At 41.4% G+C, this 22,467-nt stretch overlaps 1 protein-coding gene across 1 annotated transcript in view; it reads right to left on the reverse strand.

Moving 5' to 3' along the window:
* Ly75 (lymphocyte antigen 75) overlaps positions 1–22,467 on the reverse strand; it is a 91,171-nt gene that overhangs the window by 44,106 nt on the left and 24,598 nt on the right. Inside the window, exons 5-15 of the mRNA NM_013825.4 lie at positions 22,260–22,370; positions 21,069–21,209; positions 19,161–19,352; positions 18,197–18,354; positions 16,714–16,824; positions 16,146–16,234; positions 15,848–16,017; positions 13,650–13,849; positions 12,145–12,287; positions 3,945–4,026; positions 2,087–2,155 (exon numbers count right to left, since the gene is read on the reverse strand). Coding sequence (NP_038853.2) covers positions 2,087–2,155; positions 3,945–4,026; positions 12,145–12,287; positions 13,650–13,849; positions 15,848–16,017; positions 16,146–16,234; positions 16,714–16,824; positions 18,197–18,354; positions 19,161–19,352; positions 21,069–21,209; positions 22,260–22,370 — 1,466 coding nt within the window. The remainder of the gene's footprint in view (positions 1–2,086; positions 2,156–3,944; positions 4,027–12,144; positions 12,288–13,649; positions 13,850–15,847; positions 16,018–16,145; positions 16,235–16,713; positions 16,825–18,196; positions 18,355–19,160; positions 19,353–21,068; positions 21,210–22,259; positions 22,371–22,467) is intronic.

Genomic DNA, 22,467 nt, shown 5'->3' on the forward strand with positions numbered 1-22,467 from the left:
TACTGGATTAGCTGAGCCTGTCTCCTTGTTCAGCCATGTGCAAAAAACCCAGCCTCTCCGGTCAAGTCTATATAATAAACAATGTAAACTTCAGAAGTCCTGTGGTTCCTCCAGCAGAGACTCCAGTCCTCCAGTTCCCAGCCTGTATGTGTGTCTGCACGTCTATGTGTCTGTCTTTTCTTCATTCCTTCACCACCCTGGCCAGGTCCAGCCTTGGAGGTAGATGTGCTAGGATGTGGTAAAATAGCTCAGGGGTAAAATGTCATGGATCTGGACATGTGTGGGTTTAAGTTTGACTTCTGACACATCTAAGCTGGAATTTCATTCTCAACTTGATGGTTACGGTAACTGCACCTACTTCACAAGATTGTGTATATTTATTTAAGTGCCTACCCCAGTGCCTGGCTCATAACGGATCTATAACTAATCGATACTACCCTCGTAAGACCATTACATTTTTATTCTTACAATAAGCCCTCATTGCCTATGCCTTCTTGTTCACCTATTGGAGCCCTTAGCCAATGGCATCAGAGCTTACTGAGCTGTCTATCTCTTGCTATGCTGGAGTCTTGTGAAGAACCCTACCTCTGACACCTTCTACCGTCTTGATGGGCCTCCCAGGCACATCACTGATAAAATGGATAAACAAATGGACCCTGCAAGACATGCCTCGTGTGTCTGTGATAATTCCCAGTCCTAGCTGCTGTGCCTCGGAAATGTCAAGATAAATCTTCCTCACACTCTTGGCTCACAGTCACCATCTTGGCTCATTTTATCCTTTCTCAGTTTTAAAAAACATCCTTGTTGCCTATTGAAAATAAACCAAAGCAAACCATCCAAACAAAAACTCCCGCGGAAGTGCAAGCACCTTGATTTGACAGCAACCTGATTTGACAACACTGTTTTTAAAAATTAATTTGATTATATGCATACAAGGGTCCTTTCTGCACCACCGGAGTGCCTGGTGCTGGTGGAGGTCAGAAGAGGACCATGGATCTCCTGTACTGGAGTGATGAGACATCAGGAGGAAACCCAGGTCCACAGCACTGGAAGAGCACTCTAAGCCACCCCGCCACCTCCCCATCCTTTAAGGACTGTCTTTAGTAATTCCAAATAAAACTGGATACATCCTGCTCTTCTCACTGTCGATAAGACCTCCACTTGTATTCTTGCACCACTGCCCATTAGAAAGCCTTGTCCTGTTGCTCCTGCGCAAACTCTGGTCATCCTTAGAGACCAAGGCCAAATCCCAACTCTTTCTGGACAGACCTGAGCGATCACTTCCCCTTTCGATTTCTCCTCGGCTATCTTCTGCCCACTCTTGAGGTGCCTTACTATAGAATGATGATAAAGCTGTGGTTTTTAATATAAATGTGGAGAGCTTTTGTTGCCCCCTTATAGCAATTTGCTGCTTATAGAAATTTGGCAAATACTTGTCACTGGGCTCTGGAGGAGGAAGCAGGATCAGATAAGAATATTCATATCTGGGCTACTACAAGGATCAAGGTGGACACAGCCAAGGAATGTGTGACTTCCCCTTTGTCTTGGCAATCCTGCTAAGCCCCCAGACCCAGTGTCTCTGGGACTTTTGCTTACTGCTTTGTTTGATTACTACCTGGTGTGATCTCTTTGTTCTTTACCCTTGTTTAATCACTTTGTGTTTGATTTAAGGACTGACTCTATTTTCTGCTAGTACCGAGAATGGTGTAAAAGCTGGCTGGGAAAAATTAAAGCTGCTTCCGCCTCAGCCCTGGCTGGAGTCAGGTTATAATGTTTGTCTAATTGTCTTTTTCTCTGCAATCCTCACTCCTGCGCTCCAGACCCCGTTGACTGACTGAGCTGGCTTGGTTCTTAAATTAAGTGTAAACTGCTTGGGTTTGCTTTCCACCGCTCCTGCCATCACCACGCTCCACGCACAGAAGGTATTCTAGGAATGTTTTGCCTGAGCTTACGTGATGCCAGATTTGGGTGCAGTGAGAGGGGTGAGCTCGAGGCTTCACATAGGTTAAGCATGAACTCTGTCTCGGAGCCCTGGTGTCAGTCCTGGGATTTTATTTTTAATACTGATTTTAGAGTTGGTACTAACCTTGATGGCAGCACAGTCTCTGATGTCAAAATCCTGTTGAAACTCCGGCTCCATCATCACAGCAGACACCTGAGAAGGTAAGTCAGCCTTGAGAACGTGGGCTGGCACAACATTTGCAACTTCCATATAGTTTAGGCAGCTTCAATATTATACATATACATATATAATGTATATATATATATACATATATAATGTATGTATGTGTATATATATATATATATATATATATATATATATATATATAAACATTTCATACTTTGTGAACGATCTGGATGCCGAGTCATGCGAGGCCTCGGGGACTGCAGAAGAGCCCTTAGTTTCCCATTAAGCCACAGTCTCAGAAGTGGGGTTGGTGGGGCATTAAATCACCCCCAGGGCCAGAATCAACAGCTCAAAGAGCCTTTTTTAGTATTTTGAGATGTGGTATATAAAACTCCCTTGGCTGATTGATATTCACAGGAGGCTGCTCATGAAAGGGGAGAGAGAAGGAGGGAGTAGATGGGGGTGTGAGGGAGAAGGACTGGGAGGAGAACAGGGGGAGGAAGCTGTGATCAAGATGGAAAGTAAATAAATAATGAAAAAAGGAAAAAAGAAAATCTATAAGAATAGCTAAGAAATTCTTATCCCTAGGATACTGAATCTTGTCCCTATTTTTTCCTGTAAGAGTTTTGATACCAAGGGATATTTCAAAATGCCAGCTTGTCAATATGTAAAAGTCCAGTATGTTAAACACACACACACACACACACACACACACACTGTCACGTAAAACCTCTTTAGATGAGATAAACAGTCAACAGTCAAGTATTATTCAAGGTTCGACTATTACATTTTAGGTTCGACTATTATGGCTAATACAGACATTTTTTCACTATATAATTAATGCTTTTAGATGATACAAATAAATATTTCCCACTATTAATTGATAATAGAAATAAACACAGAGTAGCACAGATGAAAGCTTTGGAAAATAATTTGTACTCTCCAAAGATGGCCAGGATGTCAGAATATCTCCGTTTTTAAAACTCTATATAGAGACACTAAAATATACACATTTTTTAAAAGTAACAGTAAGTGGAGTACGTGAGATGGCTCAGTGGGTGAAGGTGCTTGTGGCCAAAGCTGATGAGCTGAATTCGAGTCCCCAAATCAGCATGGCGGAAGGAAAGATCTGACTCCGGAAAGTTGTCCACTGGCCTCCGCTGCCCCGCCCCCAAGGCGCGCGTGTGCACACACACACACACACACTAAAAAAGTAAAAATAAATAAATAAAGAAAGATGAATACTTTGTGTCTTCCTTCTCACATCCTTTAAGTAAATTTGTTTCTATTTCAAAATGTGTGTAAATAAGGCTGTTATGGTTTGTGGATGGATATTTGCCTTTTTAATCGAGGTAAAATTGCTAATCTCCTTACGATGTTTTAAAGAGTACACACGTCGAGCCACTGAATCTAGTCAGGTAGCATATGCATTTCCTTTGACAGTGACCACAACGTGGTGAGAACAATGTGCGGTTGTTAACTATGGTCCCACATGGCACATCGATGGATCTCTTGAACTTATTGATTATCTAAATAAAATTCTGTATCTTTTGACAAACCTTTCCCCTTCCTCAATCTGTCCCAGTATCACGTCCCAGCATGCTAGTATCAATATGCTGTAGCTTTCTCTGGTAGAATGATATACTTTGGTGGAATTACATCCCCAGAGTTGGTGGAGACTTCTTTGACTAACCAGGGTCTTCCGTAGTTCCATACAAATTTTAGATGTGGATGTCTTATTTAACAATGAATTTACTTGTTTTTAAAAGAAACACTACTTCCATGGTTTTTTTCCAATATGAAAGTTGTAACTTACTGGTGTCCGGTCACTCCACTGCCAGGACCCTTGTAAATCAGGGCTTCTCTTATTCAGACCAATCCACAACCAACGCTGCCCACTATGTTAAAAAACAAAAACAAAAACAAAAAAGGAGGCAGTATTAGAAGTTTAGGACACTATCTGGTAAACATACTTAGCACTCACATGTTTTAAAGTGACTGAGTCACCTGTGTGTATTCAGGAGTTTGACACCAACAGAAAGGGCAACCATAAGCTATACAAAGAAAGAAACAAAATAAAGCTCTTAGCCCGGAGCAGCCATAGATATGGTATCATATGCTTTTTACTTCTTTTATTTATTTATTTATCTATTTATCTATTTATCTATCTATTTATTTATTTATTTATTTATTTATTTATTTATTCATTCATTCATCCTGATTGCAACACTCTCTTTCTCCTCTCCTGCCAGCCCCACCCTTACAAATCCCTCCCCACAAGATATCATATGTTTAAAACTAAATTTTAAGTTGTCGTCTGTGTATGAAAGGCAAAAACAAAAAACAAACAAAAAACAAAAAAAACCAACCAAACAAACAAAAACCCTATTCTGCTTTGGATTTTTACATAGAAACTATGATCGTTCTAAGTTCTTACGGTAATGTTTCATGTCAGGCAATATTTTCAGATAGAGTCAGTGGCAACAATGGCCGTCTGCCTCTGTCTTCTTTTTCTAGACTTGGAATTACAGATGTTGTGAGCCATGATGTGGGTGCTGGAAATCAAAGCCGGGTCTTCTGTAAGAGCGACAAGTGCTCTAAACCACGAGTCGCCACTCCAGCTGCTTGTCTTGTTTTTGAGATGGGGTGAGGTGGGGGTCATGTGGCTGACAATGGACCTCAGCTCCCCGTGTGCAGTCAAGAGTGACCCTGCACTTCTCATCCTCTTGTCGCCATCTCCTAAGTGTTGGGATTAGAGGCATGAAGACAGCATGTCTTATGTGAGGCTGGCACTTGGATTCTGGGCTTTGTGTGGGTACTTGATGAGGTGACCTACCTCCCCAGACCAACAATGGCATTTTAAAAACAGTGTCTAGGAGTTACAGGTATAGCTCAAAGGTGGAGCACTTGCCTATAATGTTCATGGTCCTAGGTCCCATCACACACACACACACACACACACACACACACACACACACACACACTTTATAGCACTACCAAATGTCTTTTTTTCTGATGCTAAATAAGCTATTTGGTTAAAATTTTATTAAAGAAAAATTTAAAATACTTTAATTCCCACTGTCCAGTAATTTTAAAGTAAGCAAGTAGTCATTTTTTAAAGTCTAAATAGAAAACATTTAAATATAATGGCATTATATTTAATACCATTAGCTTTCTATGTCTGTGTAATAGCACTGAGCTGGGTACAGTGATGCCTCCTGTCAAACAGAAGATATCCCAGCCAAGGAAACATGATACACATGAGCCCACGGGAGTTACCAAATGAAGTGTGTAAAGTCTACACATTATCAAACTACAGCACATAGAGAGGTCACAAAGGACTGCAGTGTACAAACATTTCCTGAGGTTGGAGGAAAGAGTCTTCAAAGGATGGTTAATATTTCTTTGGAGCAAGAAATCCGAGCGCTTACCATTCCTTAAAACCTAGACTCCTCAGGCTTAAATAAGTAGCCAAATTCTATTCCTTTAACTTAACTTTGTGTTGGGACATGGAATCAATGGTATAAGCTCAGCACACATATACATGCATACATAACATATACATAAATGCGATATAAATATACTATACATATATGAATATATAAATATAGACACATATGCATAATATATACATAAATATAATATGAATATATATTTCAGAGAATGTAGGACCCAAATGCAAAAATAATCAGAACTGTTTAGCTTTGAAGAATATACAAACTATATAGAAGGCACAGCTATAAAGTTACTGAGAAGTATAAGCCTGAATATTTTTATGAATTTTTTTTCAGTGAGCTAAAGTACCAACCTAACGTTATAGCTCCTTCTTACTTTTTAATTAGATAACTGCAGCTGGCCATGGTCACACACACCTATAGCCTTAGGTTTTAGGTACAGAGCCGGAAGGAGGACTGGCATGAAGCCAATGTGGGTTAGGCAGCCTGCTCCAGCTTACTCTGAGCTGCACAGCAGGACCTTGTGACAAGACAAGAAAAGATAAAACAAAACAGCAAAAACCAACAACAAAACCCCACATGCTTTCTTTCCTTTTCTCAACGTTCCCCAATAGTTTAACAACAGTCAGTATTTTCTCATGTTTTCAACTTGTTTAACTTAGAGAATAGGAGAATTATATGACAGCATTTGCTATGCTGTTATATTTGTGGAAAATAATCATTAGTTCACAGACCAGATGAAATCTAGTGGAGATGATTAAGTCCAGTTTAAATTCAGCAGCTATAAGGAGTTTCCAATTCTCAGCTGTCTCTCAGCTCTCTCACAGTCTTCCTGCTGTATCACAAGTCCCCAAACCACAGGGTCTAGACAGTGACCACACACAGGTCACCTGTCAACAGGCGGCAAAGGCAGTGGGGCTAAGTTTTCTTCCTCAAACTCATATGACAATGTAACTATTGCTTCCAAGTCTTTGCTTATTATATACTTTGGCCTGGGAAATTCCCTAAGGTATCCTTTAGAGTATTTATCTTATTTAGTAACAGTGTGTTCCTCATTTAGGAAGAAAGACCAAAGCTCACATGTTGCCTAGATTCAAACAGCTACCCAATACCCCTAGGCTTTGCCATGGTCTCTGCCTATCCTTCCAGGGCCCCTGGGTCTCTCACCAGTCTCCTAGCCAGCAGTCCCCATTCTCTAACTGACGAACTTCTCCACTTTAAGTTTATTTCTGAGTCCTTGGCTGAAGACCAGAAGGTGGTTTCTTACAGAAAGAGTTTGCTCGGTTGTTCAAAATATCTCTAATCATCACCACTTTCAGAGAATGAACTAAATTCAATCCTGAATTTAGTTTTCAGCTTCATTTGAAGGGCTTGCCTAGAGCGTCATAAATACAGAGAACAGTAGGTACTCATGGTGTGTGTGTGTGGGGGGGGCATGCTTGGAGGAGGAGGGTTAGAGGAGAAAGTAGTTTCTGAATTTCAACTTGTTTAGAGTTTTACCTCCCTTAGCTGCTGCCAGATAAAGGGAAAAAAAGCTGGACACTACATTATTCACTGCATACTGCTAATGCAGGTTTCAAGAAAGCAGGAGACAGATGAAATAGTCCCATTTTCTTTCTAAACTGTCTTTACTCCACACGCTAAGCATATAGTTTCAAATCTATTTGGGGATGCTGCATAAAAGGCTAGCAAGTGTAAGTGTGTTAAAATTCTGACTGTCAATCCAATTTCCAGTAGCATTTGGTTACTAAGGAAAACTGTATCTGGCCCACAACCCCCAATAAATACTATTTGATGAGGGCTCTTAGTCTGCAAAGCCTAGATTTATATCTAAAGCCATTTATGCCTCTGCACAGGAGGGAACGCACACAACAGCAATGGCTGCAAACAAGGTTTTCTTCTCTAAGCCCAGGGCTATTTAGGCTCCACAATGGTTTCCCACTGGGATGCCGTCAAGAGTCACAATGGTCTAAGAGCCTTAATAAGTGGGTGTATCATGAATCTTTTTTTTTTTTAACTGAAATCCAAACAGCGATATAGAACCTAGACTGAGAAATAAAACAGTCATCAGTCTTAACTCCGTGGCAAGTGATACAGATTTGGGGTGGGCAGCAGGCTTCTTGCTGGGAAGGTCAATTCCAGTAATAAAAGCTAACACATTCAAGGAGCGAACTTCACAATCACTTTCTAGGGTAAATGGCCCAGCTTCCTTCCTTTCCTTTGAACTGTTGTGGCCATCTTGATTTTAAAGCATGGGCTTTTTCAAAACAAGGCCCACGCAAGCCATTGCTTTAGAATGAAGCTCTTATTAGGCAGAAAGCACGGCCTGCTTAATATGGCCTTTGCTGGCCTGCTGGCCCGAATGTACAAATAATATGGCCTTTGCTGGCCTGCTGGCCCGAGTGTACAAATAAACTATGATCCTACAGGTGATGGTATTAGGTCGCCTTTTTGTTTTGTTTGTTTGTTTGTTTTGCTCTACACGTTCATCTTTTCCAACTTCAGTATGCATTACTTTTGTAGATGGAAAAAACATTTTAATTGGTGTATTTTTCAGACACTTTTATGAAAATGTGTATACAAATAGAAGGAAATGGAGAGGATTTCCACAAAAATGTTGTCTTATATAAATTATATTTGAAATGATTTTCATTTTCTTCATTACTTTTTATCCTTTCTAAGTTTTACACATGAATTCATATCAATTTTTAAGGCGGGTATTCAATAGTGTTAAAAAGGAAACAAATCAATAAAAGTAGCCTCTTTTACACAGGTTTGTCTCCCTGTATGATCCCCTCTGCCCATAGATGTTCTGAATGGCTATTTCTACCATGTAAGATTATGATAATTTTCTATTAATTGATCCCTTCAAATATCTGCAGATAGATCGATTGCTCAGCATGTATCCATGGCTTCCTGTTCCAAGGAGATAGTAACTCCTCGAATAGAACTGAGAGTTTGTTCTGTAAATATCTTCTAAAAATGCTTCACCTAGAGAGTATGATGGTGTGACAGTGTGTATGTGTCTGTTTGTGTATGAGTGTATGCGTGTGCACACGCGTGTGTATAGGAGCTCATGTGTGTTCAAAGCTTGTGATCTTATTAGGTTACCTTGTTCAAAATCCAAACTTCAGGTAAGATTGGCAGCGTATTTAAGGGGCTATATTCCAGAGGCAGCTACCACAAGGACCTCTCCGAACCTATGGGATACCAAAGCTTTGCTTTTTCTGCTCAATGTCATGAACAGGTTGATCGGTAAAATTTAGAAGTTTGATAATCAGTATGATCTCAGAAATGGGTTTTAGATAATCAATAAGGTCATCCTGAGCTACATGAGACTTTTGTCTCAAAAGAAAAATGAGAGGGCTGGGCATAGCTCAATGGTAGATTGCTTGCCTAGTGCTCACGAAAGTTAGGGTTCAATCCTTAAACTCCCTACGTAGCAACTCTGAATTCCTGATTGTCTTGCTACAATACCCCTAATGCTAGAATTGATTGCAGGAGTATGTTGTCATGCACCCCCCTCCCCCCATATATAGTGGCTACGTACGATAAAGCAAGCCTGTAAAAAAAAAAAAACCCAAATTTCTAATGAAATGTTTTAGATCTTGCTTGCTAGATGTAATACCCATTGATTATTTCTATTTTTTGCAGACTTGTTTCCAATGTGAACAGCATATTTTTACAGCTTTTATAATCTCCTTTTTTCTTCAGTGAAGACAATATGTTACACATAATAATATTTCCTATCTTAATATATATTAAATTACAAAATAGCTCAACAACAGTAACAGTCAGATATTCTTACCCATTTCTGTCCTTTATGAGAAAGCATTGTAAAGTGCTCTATCATTAATCATGACAGATACTGACTTCAGTGCTATGTTTATAATACAAATTTATATATCAATTAAACATATCAAATATATGGTATATTTATATGTTAAGCCAGAAATGGGTAAGGCATCTTTCTAGGTGCAGTTTCAGTGCCTATTATAATCGGATCACACAATATGTAGCTTGTGGCTGTTAATTCCTTTGCTATTTGAGTTAACAAAGGACAACCCCAGCACAGCGCAGACAGCAAAGGCCAGCAAAATGTATCAAAATGTAATAAGCCAGGGAAGTAGCAACTGAGTGCCACCATGTGCGCAAGCCCCTTACACTCTGTACACAAAGCATCACCACCCCCCTCAGCTTTTAAAGAGAAGGACTCTACTGAAACGCACCGCTTTAAAACATTCTGTGTTTCCATCCACAAAGAATGGCGACACCATAATCTCGGGCCTGGACAAGCACTAATGGCCACATTTGTTTTATGCATTTTCTAGCAAAACAGAATCGGATTTCATTATTGAACAAATTTGTAGACTTGGACTTAATCAAAGCTGATAATGTACAAATTGGGTGTTTGCCAACTTATTTTATGCTAGATTAATCTTTTGTTATTTCATTTCTTATAATTCTCTACATGAACATCACACAGCTTCCCTCCCCTCATACATCTGACCTACGGGCACGTACTTTTAAAATCTACTGCATGTTAAATGTCTCTAAAATATGGTTTCCAGAGAAAATGAATAATTTATTATATTTTCATATTCCACAACTATTTTATGTCTCTACATTCCAGGTTTTTATTTAGAAAGAGTGTTAAAAACCTGTTATTTATTGAAGTATTCCTTTTAAAATTAAAAAAATATATATGGGGGCATATCTGTGCCATTGTGTGTGTGTTTGTGTGTATGCACGCATGTGTGTCGTGTTTGTGTGCACACATATGTGTATATGCATGCGTGCAAATGTGTGTGTGCATGTGTGTACGTCAAAGGACAACTTTCAAGGCTCAGTTCTCTCCTTTGACCCTCTCAAGGCAGGATTTCTCTTGTTCCTGGCACATTGCATATTCTGGACTGGGCAGCCCACGAGCTCCCAGCTATTTCTCCTGTTTCCGCCTCCCATCTCACCACAGGAGATCTGTGAATGTGAGCCACTGCATCTGGCTTTTATAAATGGCTTCTGGGGTCATCGGGCATGCATGACAAGTGCTTTCACCTGCTGAGCCATCTCCACAGCCTCTAAAACCTTCATTTATTGTGCTTTTTTTTTTCCTTTTAACGTTTAGGATAGTTCTGTTCTGTTCTTATAATGACATACATTGACTATCAAGTCTTGGGGTTATACTATATTCTTGTTTTAAATCCTTTTATAATAAATTACTTATTTTTGTGTGTTCTTGATTTTTTAGACTTACACCCAAGCTCGTGTATGTCTTTGGTATGCTTTTTTCAAAGGATGCAATATACACTGTTTAGATCAGTCTCTTCAAAAATGAAGTTAACTGGGAACTAAACACATCGCAAGCGTCTTCCACCTTAATATGCTTTATATACCGATCTTCACACATCTTTTATAGTTAAATGATGTGCAAAAGAACAAGGCTGGTTAGATTGTTCATTTTTTTAGTAAACTTTTATTTCGAGGGGAAAGGGCTTTTGTTGGATTCACAATCATAGAGAAAATATTCACTAGAATACGTTCATTTTTTTAAAGCCATTTATCCTAGTACACCTTGATTCAACAAACAAACACCTTTTAGTGTTCAGAAAAGTGAAGAAAAAGTAATTTTGTGGTGTTGAAGCCCCTAATCCCTGTGACAGTTTGGAAAGTGTCAGCTGACCTATATTTCTCTATGGTATCCTGAGAGACAACAGAGAAATCAGGTCAGAAAAGCCTTCCCCGCTGACATTACAATGACTGTAGCCACTTTGATAGCTTCCTTTCTTACTGTCCTCACTTCATGTGGCTTCCAGGAGGGTGTTGTGGTAGTTTTCTAACTAGTCGCCCCCCAGAGTACCTTCAGACCCACTCTTGGCTGTTTTTGCATTCCTGGGATAGAACATCGAACCTCACAGATGGTAGGCGAGCATGGCACCACTGATCCGCACCCTGGCTCTGTCTGTGCAATTACACATGCATCGTGTGTGTTTACAGGTCCATAGGTGGTTTATAACGACTAGCCTTTTCACAACTGAAATAATTTGGAGACTACCTCGTTTGACTCTCGTCCCCTTAGGATCAGATGTCTTCCCTGATTAGCAAGCCATTCCGTTTTCGTCTCCATTCCCACTTCCTGTGGTTGTTTGCTCCTCAGCAGCCCACATAGTTCTCATAACTCCTTTCCTGTTTTGTGGCCTCTGGCTCCTTTCTCCTCTCTTACCTTTCAAAACACTGTGTACCTTCTAAGAATCCGCCTCCTTCGTGGCATTTGCCCTGATTACACCAGAGACACTCCTTCCCCTTCTGGCTTCTGCTCAGGCTCTCCTTGTCTTTGCCCACATCTTTGCCATACTTTTCTTAACCCGGCTGTTGGTATGTGCTACACATAGCGCCAGGACTATGCCTCGGTTGGCTTTGAATCTCTATGGTATTTGGCAGTAAGGTACTTGATGCTGCTTGACTGTGAAGCATGGAATGGCTCTTTAGATGCTAAATCACAACAACTTGAACACCAAGATGACATCAGGCTTAGGGCAAAAACACTTACTCTAGCAACCTTACCTGAACTGGTCCTTTAACAAATGCACAAAGTCCTTAATTTCCTCTCTACGACTGAAGCTGGGTAGGTGAGCTCCAAGGGCTTGGCAGAACCTTTCGGCTTCTTCCCAGTTCCTCTTTCTTACGATTCTTTCTATATGGAACACCTTAGCAAAAAACAGAATATTGTTCTTCTGGAATAATCATAAAATGTTCATAGATTTATCAACTGCAGTCAAATGTGTGGGTCTCCGATATGAATTCCTTCAGGGGAAATGGAAGCACAAGTAAATGTACATACAGCAAACAAGACAAGTCCTGCCCAGGGTAAGCCAGAGGCCCACACAGTGACGGCTGCATCATCAGGTGAGTAGCCTTCTCTAGCCAGGCTGGAGAACCGCTCCCACAAGCATCTGCATACCTAGGACCCTGGAGAGAAAGTGCCCCAAGGGTCAAGGCTGAGAGAGTACCCAGGAACATTCTGGAAGTAGTCTTCTGCAAAGAAATGTGCCAACAGTGTAATTCTGAGCATCAAACACGAAGCTTGCAGAAGAACAAGGCTCGCCTTCTGATCAGGAACAATCAAAGAGCTATCTATATTCTATGCGTGAGAACATTGACAGATGGTGCCAAATCAAAACCTAGCACTTTTGACTGTTTCTTTGATTTGTGACGATTAACTCTACACCGAAAGAGCCTAGCTATTTCAAAGAAGAAAGGGGAGTGGAGGAGCAGGCAGAGAAGACAAAACACCGCTGTCAGATTACTGGTCCTGACTCTTCAGTTCCCTGTCATGTATCCACATACACTCTAGCCATGACTCCTGGTGGGAGTAACATGCTTCTCTCCACCTTCACACGGGACCTCGCCATGTAGTATGCTGAAGCTAGAGGCCTGAACTGCACCAACTTGGTTGGGCAGCCTTTCCTGGGCTTCAGTAATTTACTATGAGGAAAACAATCTGACAGCTGCCACCCTTTAGCCTGAGCCCTAGAGTGAAGGGTAACAGACACTAGATTACAGTCCAGACAGCTGACCAAAATCTGGAAGAATTCGCAGCCCGTCCGTCAAACCCTAAGTGAGCCAGAGATACATACATGTGATTGCCTTGGAGTTGGAAAGTGGTATTGAAAGGTCTGTTTGTGGAACTACAATCAATGATATAGACCCCAAATTGTCTTGTTTATAATACAATAAGAACTGGCTTTCATTATACACGAAGGAATTTTAATCCAATAAGAAGAATTAGGGGCTTAGGAGAATCCTATATACAATGTCAGCATGCTGCAGGTCACTCAACTTCTCAGAGGGAAGGAACCATGGGTCACTCTGGCTTTAGTCTTGCTTTTGAAGGCAAGACATGGGTAGAGTTGAGTTGTCTGATACCAGAGACCCATGAAGCTTTGCTAAGGATGCTGTGCTCCCAAACATTGGTGTGAGGCACTGTGTGCTTACAGGGAGGGGCATAATTTGTACAAAGGCATGAACAAGGATAGTAGAGCAATGACCAAATGAGACCCCTACTTTACCTTATAACAAGAAAGGCTGGAGGGGAAAGTGTGCCAGCCTTCAGGACAGGGGTCGTCGGGCTTGGGGGCTGCTTCTTCAGGCTCCTGGGGTTCGCTCACTTTCTTGCATATTGAAAGAGCACGGAAGCTTCTGCAGTTCTTCACTTCCCACTTGCCAAGAGTCTTTCCAGTAGACATAGCCACGCACCCGCCTGGAGACGCTGGGGTTGGGTCAGAAAGGTTAATTAAACGTTAGAACTTTAAGAGGAGATCAGGTGCAATCAGGGTGGTACAAGGCCACAGACAAAAATGAAAACTTTCCAAGTTTAAACATCTACTCTGTTTGTGCCAAGATAGTGGTTGTTGTTGTTTTGTTTTTTGAGACAGGTGTTTCTTTGTGTAGCCCTGGTTCTGTAGGCTGGCCTCAATCACAGAGATCCTCCTGCCTCTGCCTCCTAAGTGCAGGGATTATATTTTAAGAACTCTATGTCTTACCTATTAGAATATTTCTAATTTAAATGATATTTAACCAGGATTCGCAGCTATATTCTACCTTATCTACATAAAGAGATAATTTTGCTATTATTAGTGCTACCCACACTGATAGTCATGATCATGAGTCACCAAGTTTGTGAAGAGTATTTCAAATATTGTGTTTTATTATTAAGATAACACAGTCCAGTTTCCATGCTATAGAAAAATACCATAATGATCACATTATATCAACACAAGACAATATCAGACATCTGAAAAGAGGAAAGTAAAATGACTTATTTGAATAAGCCAATCTACACAGCACTGGCTTGGAAGTCAGGAGATATGGATTTTTACTGATCAATCACCAGGTATAAGTGAATCATTGAAACCTGTATTTTCCCAGATCTAAAATCAGGTGGAACTTCTACATTAGTTCTTCTGGTTTCCATGGTGAAGTATGATCAATGTTTGGGGCTGTTTGAAGAAAGATGAACTAACTTTAGAAATAAATGCTATCTTACACTGCCTCCCTAATTTATTCTCACAGAGACTAATATCAATACATGTTTAATCCTGCAGGATGAAGTCAGGAGACAGAGAGATAAAATGCAAAATACTTCATAAGAAATGTTTAATTTGTATTTGAGACTTACATTAAAAGAGGGGGAGAAACACCCATTCTAAAGAAACCAATCCAACAAAAAAAAAACCCAACCCTCACACTCATGGCTGCTTCTTAAAAATTAGGCATTATCTTTATTATACAAATGAGAGCTTTCTCGTAGCGCAATTTGGTGGCATTACCCTATGCCACCTCCTTTAAGTCTCTGAAAGCTAAACTAGAAGGGGTGGTACCCCTTCTTCCCTCAGACCTTGTCAGGAAGTGGGTGTCGACAGCGCTTCATGCAGAACTCACTAATGCCACTCTTGTTTTAACCTTGGATTTCACATGTGGTTTTTGTTTGTTTGTGTTTGTGGGTTTTTTGTTTTGTTGTTGTTTTATTTGTTTGTTTTGGGTTTTTTGTTTTGTTTTGTTTGTTTGTTTTGGTGTGAAGCATCTGGATAGCAAGGGCTTCTGTGCTTTACTGAGCCTGTGCCCTTTTGTTTTTCTCTATAGGTTATGCAGCTCTGGCTATCCGGAACTCACTATGTAGACCAGGTTGGCCTCGAACTCACAGAGCTCCACTTGCCTTTTCATTCTGAGTACTGGGATTAAAGGTGTATGCCACCAGGCCCAGCTGAGCCTGTGCCTTCTTATCTTCCTCTCTATTTTATCCTTCTCTAGCCATGTTCTACCCCCACTTCACCACTGCAACCAGTTGGCATGAGGACATTAATCTCCAATGAGTTAGCATTTAGAATACTTATTCAATCTGAAGCAAGAGAATAGTTTCTGCTTGCCCAAGCTCCCAACTCCACCTTTCACCTTAGCATGAACAAGCTTTTGGGAAAAAAAATCATAAAATCAGAACCACAGGTAGACTTGGCACGATGGTAAGTCATAGCCCCCTGTGACTCACTCTTTCTGTGGCTGCTTGTTTCTGTCCCTAGTGCCACAGGGCCTTCTAGCTGTCTATGTCTCCGGGAGAAACCTGACTAGGCAGACACAAGCAAGCTTTGCAGACCAGGTTAAGGCAGCTGTAAATCTGGTGCTCTGTGAAAGTGTGAGGCTCAGCGCTACCCCAACGCTCTCCTTGTCTGCTCTTTCCTAAAGCATTGCCAGCCCTTCAGAAAGCACTCACCCGGTTCAAGAAAATTCCAGTTGGAAAAGGTCACAGCCTGCTTTACTCCCTGAGCAACGGCCCAACTGTATTCTCCTCGAGAGTCAGGGTCTCTCAGGCCAGTCCAGAAGTACTTCCGAAGGGACTTATCATAGTTCTTCATCATATAATTCAAGAATTCCTGCTCGAACCTACAAAGGACGAACTGGCTCAGAGTTTTTGAAATAAAAAGCCCTTCACCCCTGGTTTTTTTTTCCTAGGAGACTGTTTAGGCAAAGTCAGTTAAAAGTTTCCTACTACTGTGTACTGATGGTCACACCTGCTAGTGATGGTCAGGTTGCAGTTCGTTCCGAAAGGGGCCTCTTTCTCATAAATCTTGTAACAGGTTTCTCCATGTCTCTTCCAGCCCTAAGTCAGAAGAGGAATACCATCACACAGTTTGAGACTTAATGACAGCCCCTGGCCCCAGACTCTGACAAAATCGTCTACCCTGAGGAAGCAGAGGACATGGCTGTCCTCACCTGGGAAGGATGCAGCTCGGTTTCACAGGTCACTTCTACACGACTGAGGTGTGGCATAGTGTTCTTTGCCTTTTCTCCCTGACCCACACTATTGCAGCTGTTGGTTGGATTAGTTTTCAGGAAGAGTACTGTCTTGGAGGAAATCTAACTATCGACATCGTCATATTTACATATTTATAGGTAAGCTTTTTCTTTCCACAAGAACACTAGTGTTTTATGATTCTCGTCATTCTCAATTTTTCTTAAATGTAGGAATAGAAACCAGTACTTTTACTTTCCATGTTTGAATTGTTTAAGCTTCAGAGATCGTCTTTAACCACAGAGGGATAATTCCGCTTCAGGAACGCACAGAGGCACTTCACCTACCTCGTCTGGCGGACACAGCTTATCCGACTCTGCATCCTTAGTTATTTCTCCCTTTTTCTTGCATACATATCTGAGTTTCTTCTCACAGGACTGGACTTTCCACTGACCTAACTTTTAAAGAGGGAAAAAATAAATCCTTATCAAACAAATTATTTGCCAAACATTTAGAATGAAGTCACGGTAACTATGGAGAGGGCATGGGGCGGGGGGTGCGCAGGGAAAGGTAGTGCTTGAGCCTGCCATCTCCACAACACACTATGCACAAAGTTCCTTTTCTTATAAGCTTAACAATAAAACAGCCAAAGGACATTTAGATAAGAAGTCCAAGACAGAAGAACCCTCCTAAAGCTGCCAGGATTCTAGTCGCTTCCCTGTGACCTGTCTGAAGTTTGTTCAGCGATTAAAATCTTTGGGACACAGCAACTAAAGGCTAGTCACGTTTCCTCATCTGCATAAGGATGGTGGTGGAGATGAGAGAGCTACTGCTCAAGAAGTGTATGGTCGAAGGTTTCTTTCAACTCTACTCCAGTCTAGACATCAAAACTGTCTCTTTCAAATATGCTACATAAACTTGATTTTGCTTAATTGGCCTAGTTGCATTGCTTCTTGAAACTAAATGTTGGTGGCTTGACTGTACCCAGGGTCACGTTTGAATTCAGGCAGGCTGTGTAGCTAGGCCTGCCCTTCACTTTTCACTTTCACTTCGGATGACGTGCTGAGACATCTTGGCTTTTAAAGTAGGGCACCAAGTGTGACACTTCTAAAACACTTCTTTGCGATCGGACACTTCTAAATATGCACACAGTTTGACACTTCCATTTACAGTCTTTCTAGATGTCTGGGTGACAGTCACCCTGATTACCAGGAGGGACAGCTGCCTATAGGAAAGAGATACAAACAAAACTAAAAGAGGTGTTTAAATCCTTCTGTGCATGATATAGCCTATTTTAGGCTTCTAGCCAGAGCATGCTCAAAGAGTGTTTAGCAAGCTATATCTCAGGAAAAGATAATTTTCTGAACAAATCTAACCCAATTTTTAATATAAATATTAAAAACTACTTAAAATTTTTTTATTAAAAGTTGAACTATTAAAAAGCATTTTCCAGTTAGCCTCAAATCATGACTAATTCAAAACTTAGTCAGAGCATAAAAAGAAGACTCTTTCAGGCTGAGCCATGGTTACCTGCCAAACATCAACCGTAATGAGCAGAAAGGCTGATGGGGACTTGGACCCTTGAAGAAAGCAGGCCATTTGACACCAGAGTTCTAAGGAGTCTGTGTGTCTTTTCCAGACTGCAGTGGGTGCTTAGACAGGGAGCAGACTGCTCACTCAGCGATCAGCTCTCAGGATGACAACCTACGGGATGTTACCTTTTCCTTCTCAGCTTGCACCCAACTCCCGTCCCTAGCACAATGGTAATATTATTATTAGCGCTAACAACAACAACAAAAGACTATAAATAAACTACAGGAGGTGTCCTACCTTTCCTAAATAGGAAACACAGTTGGGAGTCTTGTTGAAGGGAACACTCGGCTCATTCTCATTCCAGTACGTTAGAGTAACTTCCGTTCCGTCCGACCACTGGAACAAAGCAGGGCTGTTTGTGTTTTTAAGGCCTGTCCATATTTCTTTTTTGACATCTAAAAGAAAAGTGTTTTCTTTGTTTGGTTTTGCTCCGTTGTATGTTATAATAGGCATGGTACTGACTTTTACGCGCTGATAAGCGGTATTCCTTAGTCGCTGACTAAGGGTGTTGATGAGCAGACAGGGTGGGTCGCCAGGCCTGTAATGCCCCTCATACTGCACACAGGGAGAAGAGCTGCTCTAGGATGTGCCAGCTCAGTGTCCCTCACATCTGCTGTGCATAAACTCTGCTTTGTAATTAGTGAAACTCTATAAACACAGTCATAGATACCCTAGTCAGAAATGTTCCCTGTCCACTGTTGTGCTGAAATGACTACTGTCTTCACACGGACAGCAATGAGCGCCGTGCTGGCACATAACAGGTACCTCCGCTGTCTGCCTCTAGGAAGAGGGCGGAGTCTAGGATGTCTTTGTTTTTCAGTCCAATTCCAGATAATCACAAAAGCAAAAGGATCATCAAGTAGGTTTTTAGAAGAACTTAAAGAGGATTTGGCATAATTCTGGACAGAGGGAGAGTGGCTGATTAAATAGTGGCCGTGATGCAGAGAAATGAAGATGAAACAAAACTGATACTCCAGTTCCTCATTTTTCCCAGCTACCTTTCAGGAGCTCAAAAGCCACATAGTAGCTACAGCACTGGATAAGGCAGGGCCCGGGTCACGCCCATTCCCACTGAAAGGCCCCCGGATATGCTCCTCCTACTGGGCGGGCTGAAAGCCTTTCCTTCTCACTGAAAATGGGGAACGTGAGATGCTTTAAAGCATTTAAAACAGGATGTTTAAAACAAGACAAACAAACTCACCCCCATTATGGAGTTTCGTGACAACCACCTCCACATCTGCTAAGGAGTGCATGCTGATGAGGTCTGCACCGAAGGCTTTGCATTTCAAATGTGCTGCATCCCAGGAACTACTTTCATTCGCCAGCAGATAGCAAAACCCATTATTTGGCAGCCAGCCCACATGGCAGTGGGTATCTGTGTAAGTCCAAACATCTGGGGTGGGGGGTGGGGGGGAGAAGCATCGATTTATATTCCAGTAAAGACAGATATATTTTGAATCCACAGCCCTCAAATGGTTCATCCTTGAGTCACACACTTCTGGAAAACTGGGAGATGTGATGTCAGCTATCAGTGACATGAATGTTATGCTGTGCTTCCTATGTATCTGGCATTATAAGAACTCCTGAGGAGATTCAGGCACGAACTGTCCCTATTCTGAGACACATAAGGTATGTGGCAGGACAAGAATATTTAAGGGGTATAGACACGGTCGGGAAAGGAAACGACTTTAGTTGTAATAAGTGGAAGACAGTTGTGGAGTAGGCCAGATGCTGACAACCTTTTCCAGGTCGGAGATTTGGAGGGTCACCCCCACCCATGTCTCTGAGACTAGGAAGACTCAAGCCTTCTTTTCTAATGTGACCGGCTTGGTAAGTGGATGCTTGCTAATACTTACTGTTCAATAAAGGGCAGGTAGAGATTTAAGGAGCAGGACGTGGAATTTGTTTAGTGCACCCTCGGGAGATGGCAGCAAAGGGGGGGGGGGACAGAATGGCTTCTTTAGACCCCTTCATCCTCTCTGAAAGACCAGTGAGTTTCAGACCATGATGAAGCGCATCTAACCTTTCAGAGGCAAAGGGCTATTGCTTTTCGTAGCAAAACCAGAAAGCACTTTCGTTGTTCCATTTATCCAGATCTTTTTGCAACATTTATTTTGTTTTGTTTTGTTTTTTTTTAACAAGCAAACACAGTCATCTTAAAAATGTGAAGTTTTTTTTTTGCAAGATAATAACTCAATTAACTTAGGTTCTAAATGGCATTCATTATTACTATGGGATATTCAATTATAGAAAGAAACAGAGAGAAAAACCACATGTAAATGAACTCAAACAATCATCCGCACACTCTAGCCTTTATCTCCACAAAGTTACAATGATAGGTAGGCATATCATTTTGTTCTGCTCTTGGAATTTTCCTGCCGGCACAGTTGTACTAGGCACATACTATGGAAATGGCACAATTTATTTAATGATGGCAACTTCAAGATATTTATTTATTCTATCATCCGTTCTCGTACATTCTCCCTTGTGCGGCATCTCTATTATGTTTTCTGTTGTATGGGCTATATTTGGTAACTTGAAAGACAAATGTTCATTTCTTCCTACTATCATAAGACATTCCCCTACGTTACTCTATGCAACTACTTTTTAAATTGCTCGATATTCCTTTTTGGATAAGAATTCAGCGCTGGGGAGATGGCTCAGTGGGTAAGAGCCCTCGCTCTGCAGGCACAGAGACCTAGGAATCTGAGTTCCAATCCCTAGGACTTGAGAATGAGAAAGGTGGATCCTGTGTGTGTGTGTGTGTGTGTGTGTCCAAAGGACAACCTTAGGTGCCACCCTCAGGAAAGTCATCAGCTTCCTTTGAGGAAGTGAGATAGAGTCTTTCATTAACCCAAAGCTTATCAATTAATGTAGACTATTTGGATAGTCAACCCTATGGATTCTCCTGCTCTGCCCATCCCCCACCTCCAGCACCAGGATTACGAACATACACAACCATGGCACTTTAGCATGGGTTCTGGGGATAACAAACAAACAACCATTGGCAGTATCCAGGGAAGGAAAGGAGAGCAGTTATCTGGCACACATTTACTTGAGTTCACAGAACTCTGGCCTCATTTGTACACGTGAGGAAGTGGGGGCACACCTGGGAGCTCCAGCGTGTTGTTCAGTGGCTTCTTGCAGACGTAAGGCTGCTGAGATTCACAGGAAACACTTTGCCACAGCCCGGACTCTGTGTCCATTCTGGCACAGCTTGACCCACCAATCACAGGTGCAACGGGCGTGCCTTAAAAAAGACAGATTTCCAAGGAGGTAGAAGGAGGTTAGGGATAGAGTGGACTTAAAATTATCCAAGTTCATAAGTTTCTGTCTAATGGAGGCTCACGGTATGGTTAAAACTTTCAACTAAACTGAAAAGTTATAGGCCGCAGTGAGCAACAGCACGCTCACTTGTCCCTCTTCTGAAACACGAGATGGAGGGGCACGTTCTGATCCATGAGAGCTAACTCACAGCAGAAAAACAAACCTATCTCTGCCCTAGAGCTGCTTCCACCACACACACCTGTGGCCAGAGCCTCTTAGTGTGTATTAAATTTACCTTAAGGCAAATACTTACAACCAGACAGAAACATTAACTGCCTTGAAGACCTTAAATATCAATTTAAGGAGTGGGACTGTTATCTCAGTAGTAGAGCACTTGCCTAGCATAGTCTATTTTTGACTCAATAGAGTCACTCTGTTTACTAATAAAAATACTTAGTTGACGACAGCATCATGGTTGTTTTATAATATTCAATCCATTTCTCTTCTATGTAGGTGGAACACTGTTATTCATGTTATATCATTCAGGTTTTAGGTTTCAAAAGGTTCCTCATCTTTTCTTTGTAGATAAAGAGCTTCTGGCTAAACAGGAGGTTATTTTTGTTGATGTATTTACTTGTGTAATAAACTACATCTGTTGTGTTCTTAGTGTTTAGGTGCTATTGTGTGGAAGTCAGGGATTTTTCTCCATTAAGGGCAAGCTGAAGACTAAGTACAACATTGGGAGTCAAGACCCTATGGGATATAGAACGATTCCTGGCCATGCCGTAGGGTTCATTCTGTTTTTACTTTAAAAACGCAGGGATGCCCTAAAGCCCAGGTGCCAATGCTCCATTGCCCATGGCATGGCTAACTTGGCTGAAATAACACCACAGTTAAGGAGGTCTGAAAAAAATTCTGACGAAGCAAGCATGAGATCTGACTGTACAGGAAATTTTATAAGCTCTGGATGAGTAAAAAGGTCCTAGCTTTTGAAGCTTTTACTCTGTTCACATTGCTGGGGACGAGCATTTACCTGGATCCCAGTTAAGAAATTTGAGTGGCCTGAAGTCTGACCATTCCCAACCTCTCGCAGAATAGAGCTGATTCAGTCCAAGCCAAACAAGTCTAGCAATGTCCTCTTTTCCTGTAGGAATTACAAAATGTGTTAATTGAAAGCACATCTTTTTTTTTTTTTTTTTTTTTTTCTGTCCTGGAACTCACTTTGTAGATCAGGCTGGCCT

Source organism: Mus musculus, chromosome 2, assembly GCF_000001635.26.
Source record: "Mus musculus strain C57BL/6J chromosome 2, GRCm38.p6 C57BL/6J".
Classification (NCBI taxonomy): Eukaryota; Metazoa; Chordata; class Mammalia; order Rodentia; family Muridae; genus Mus; species Mus musculus.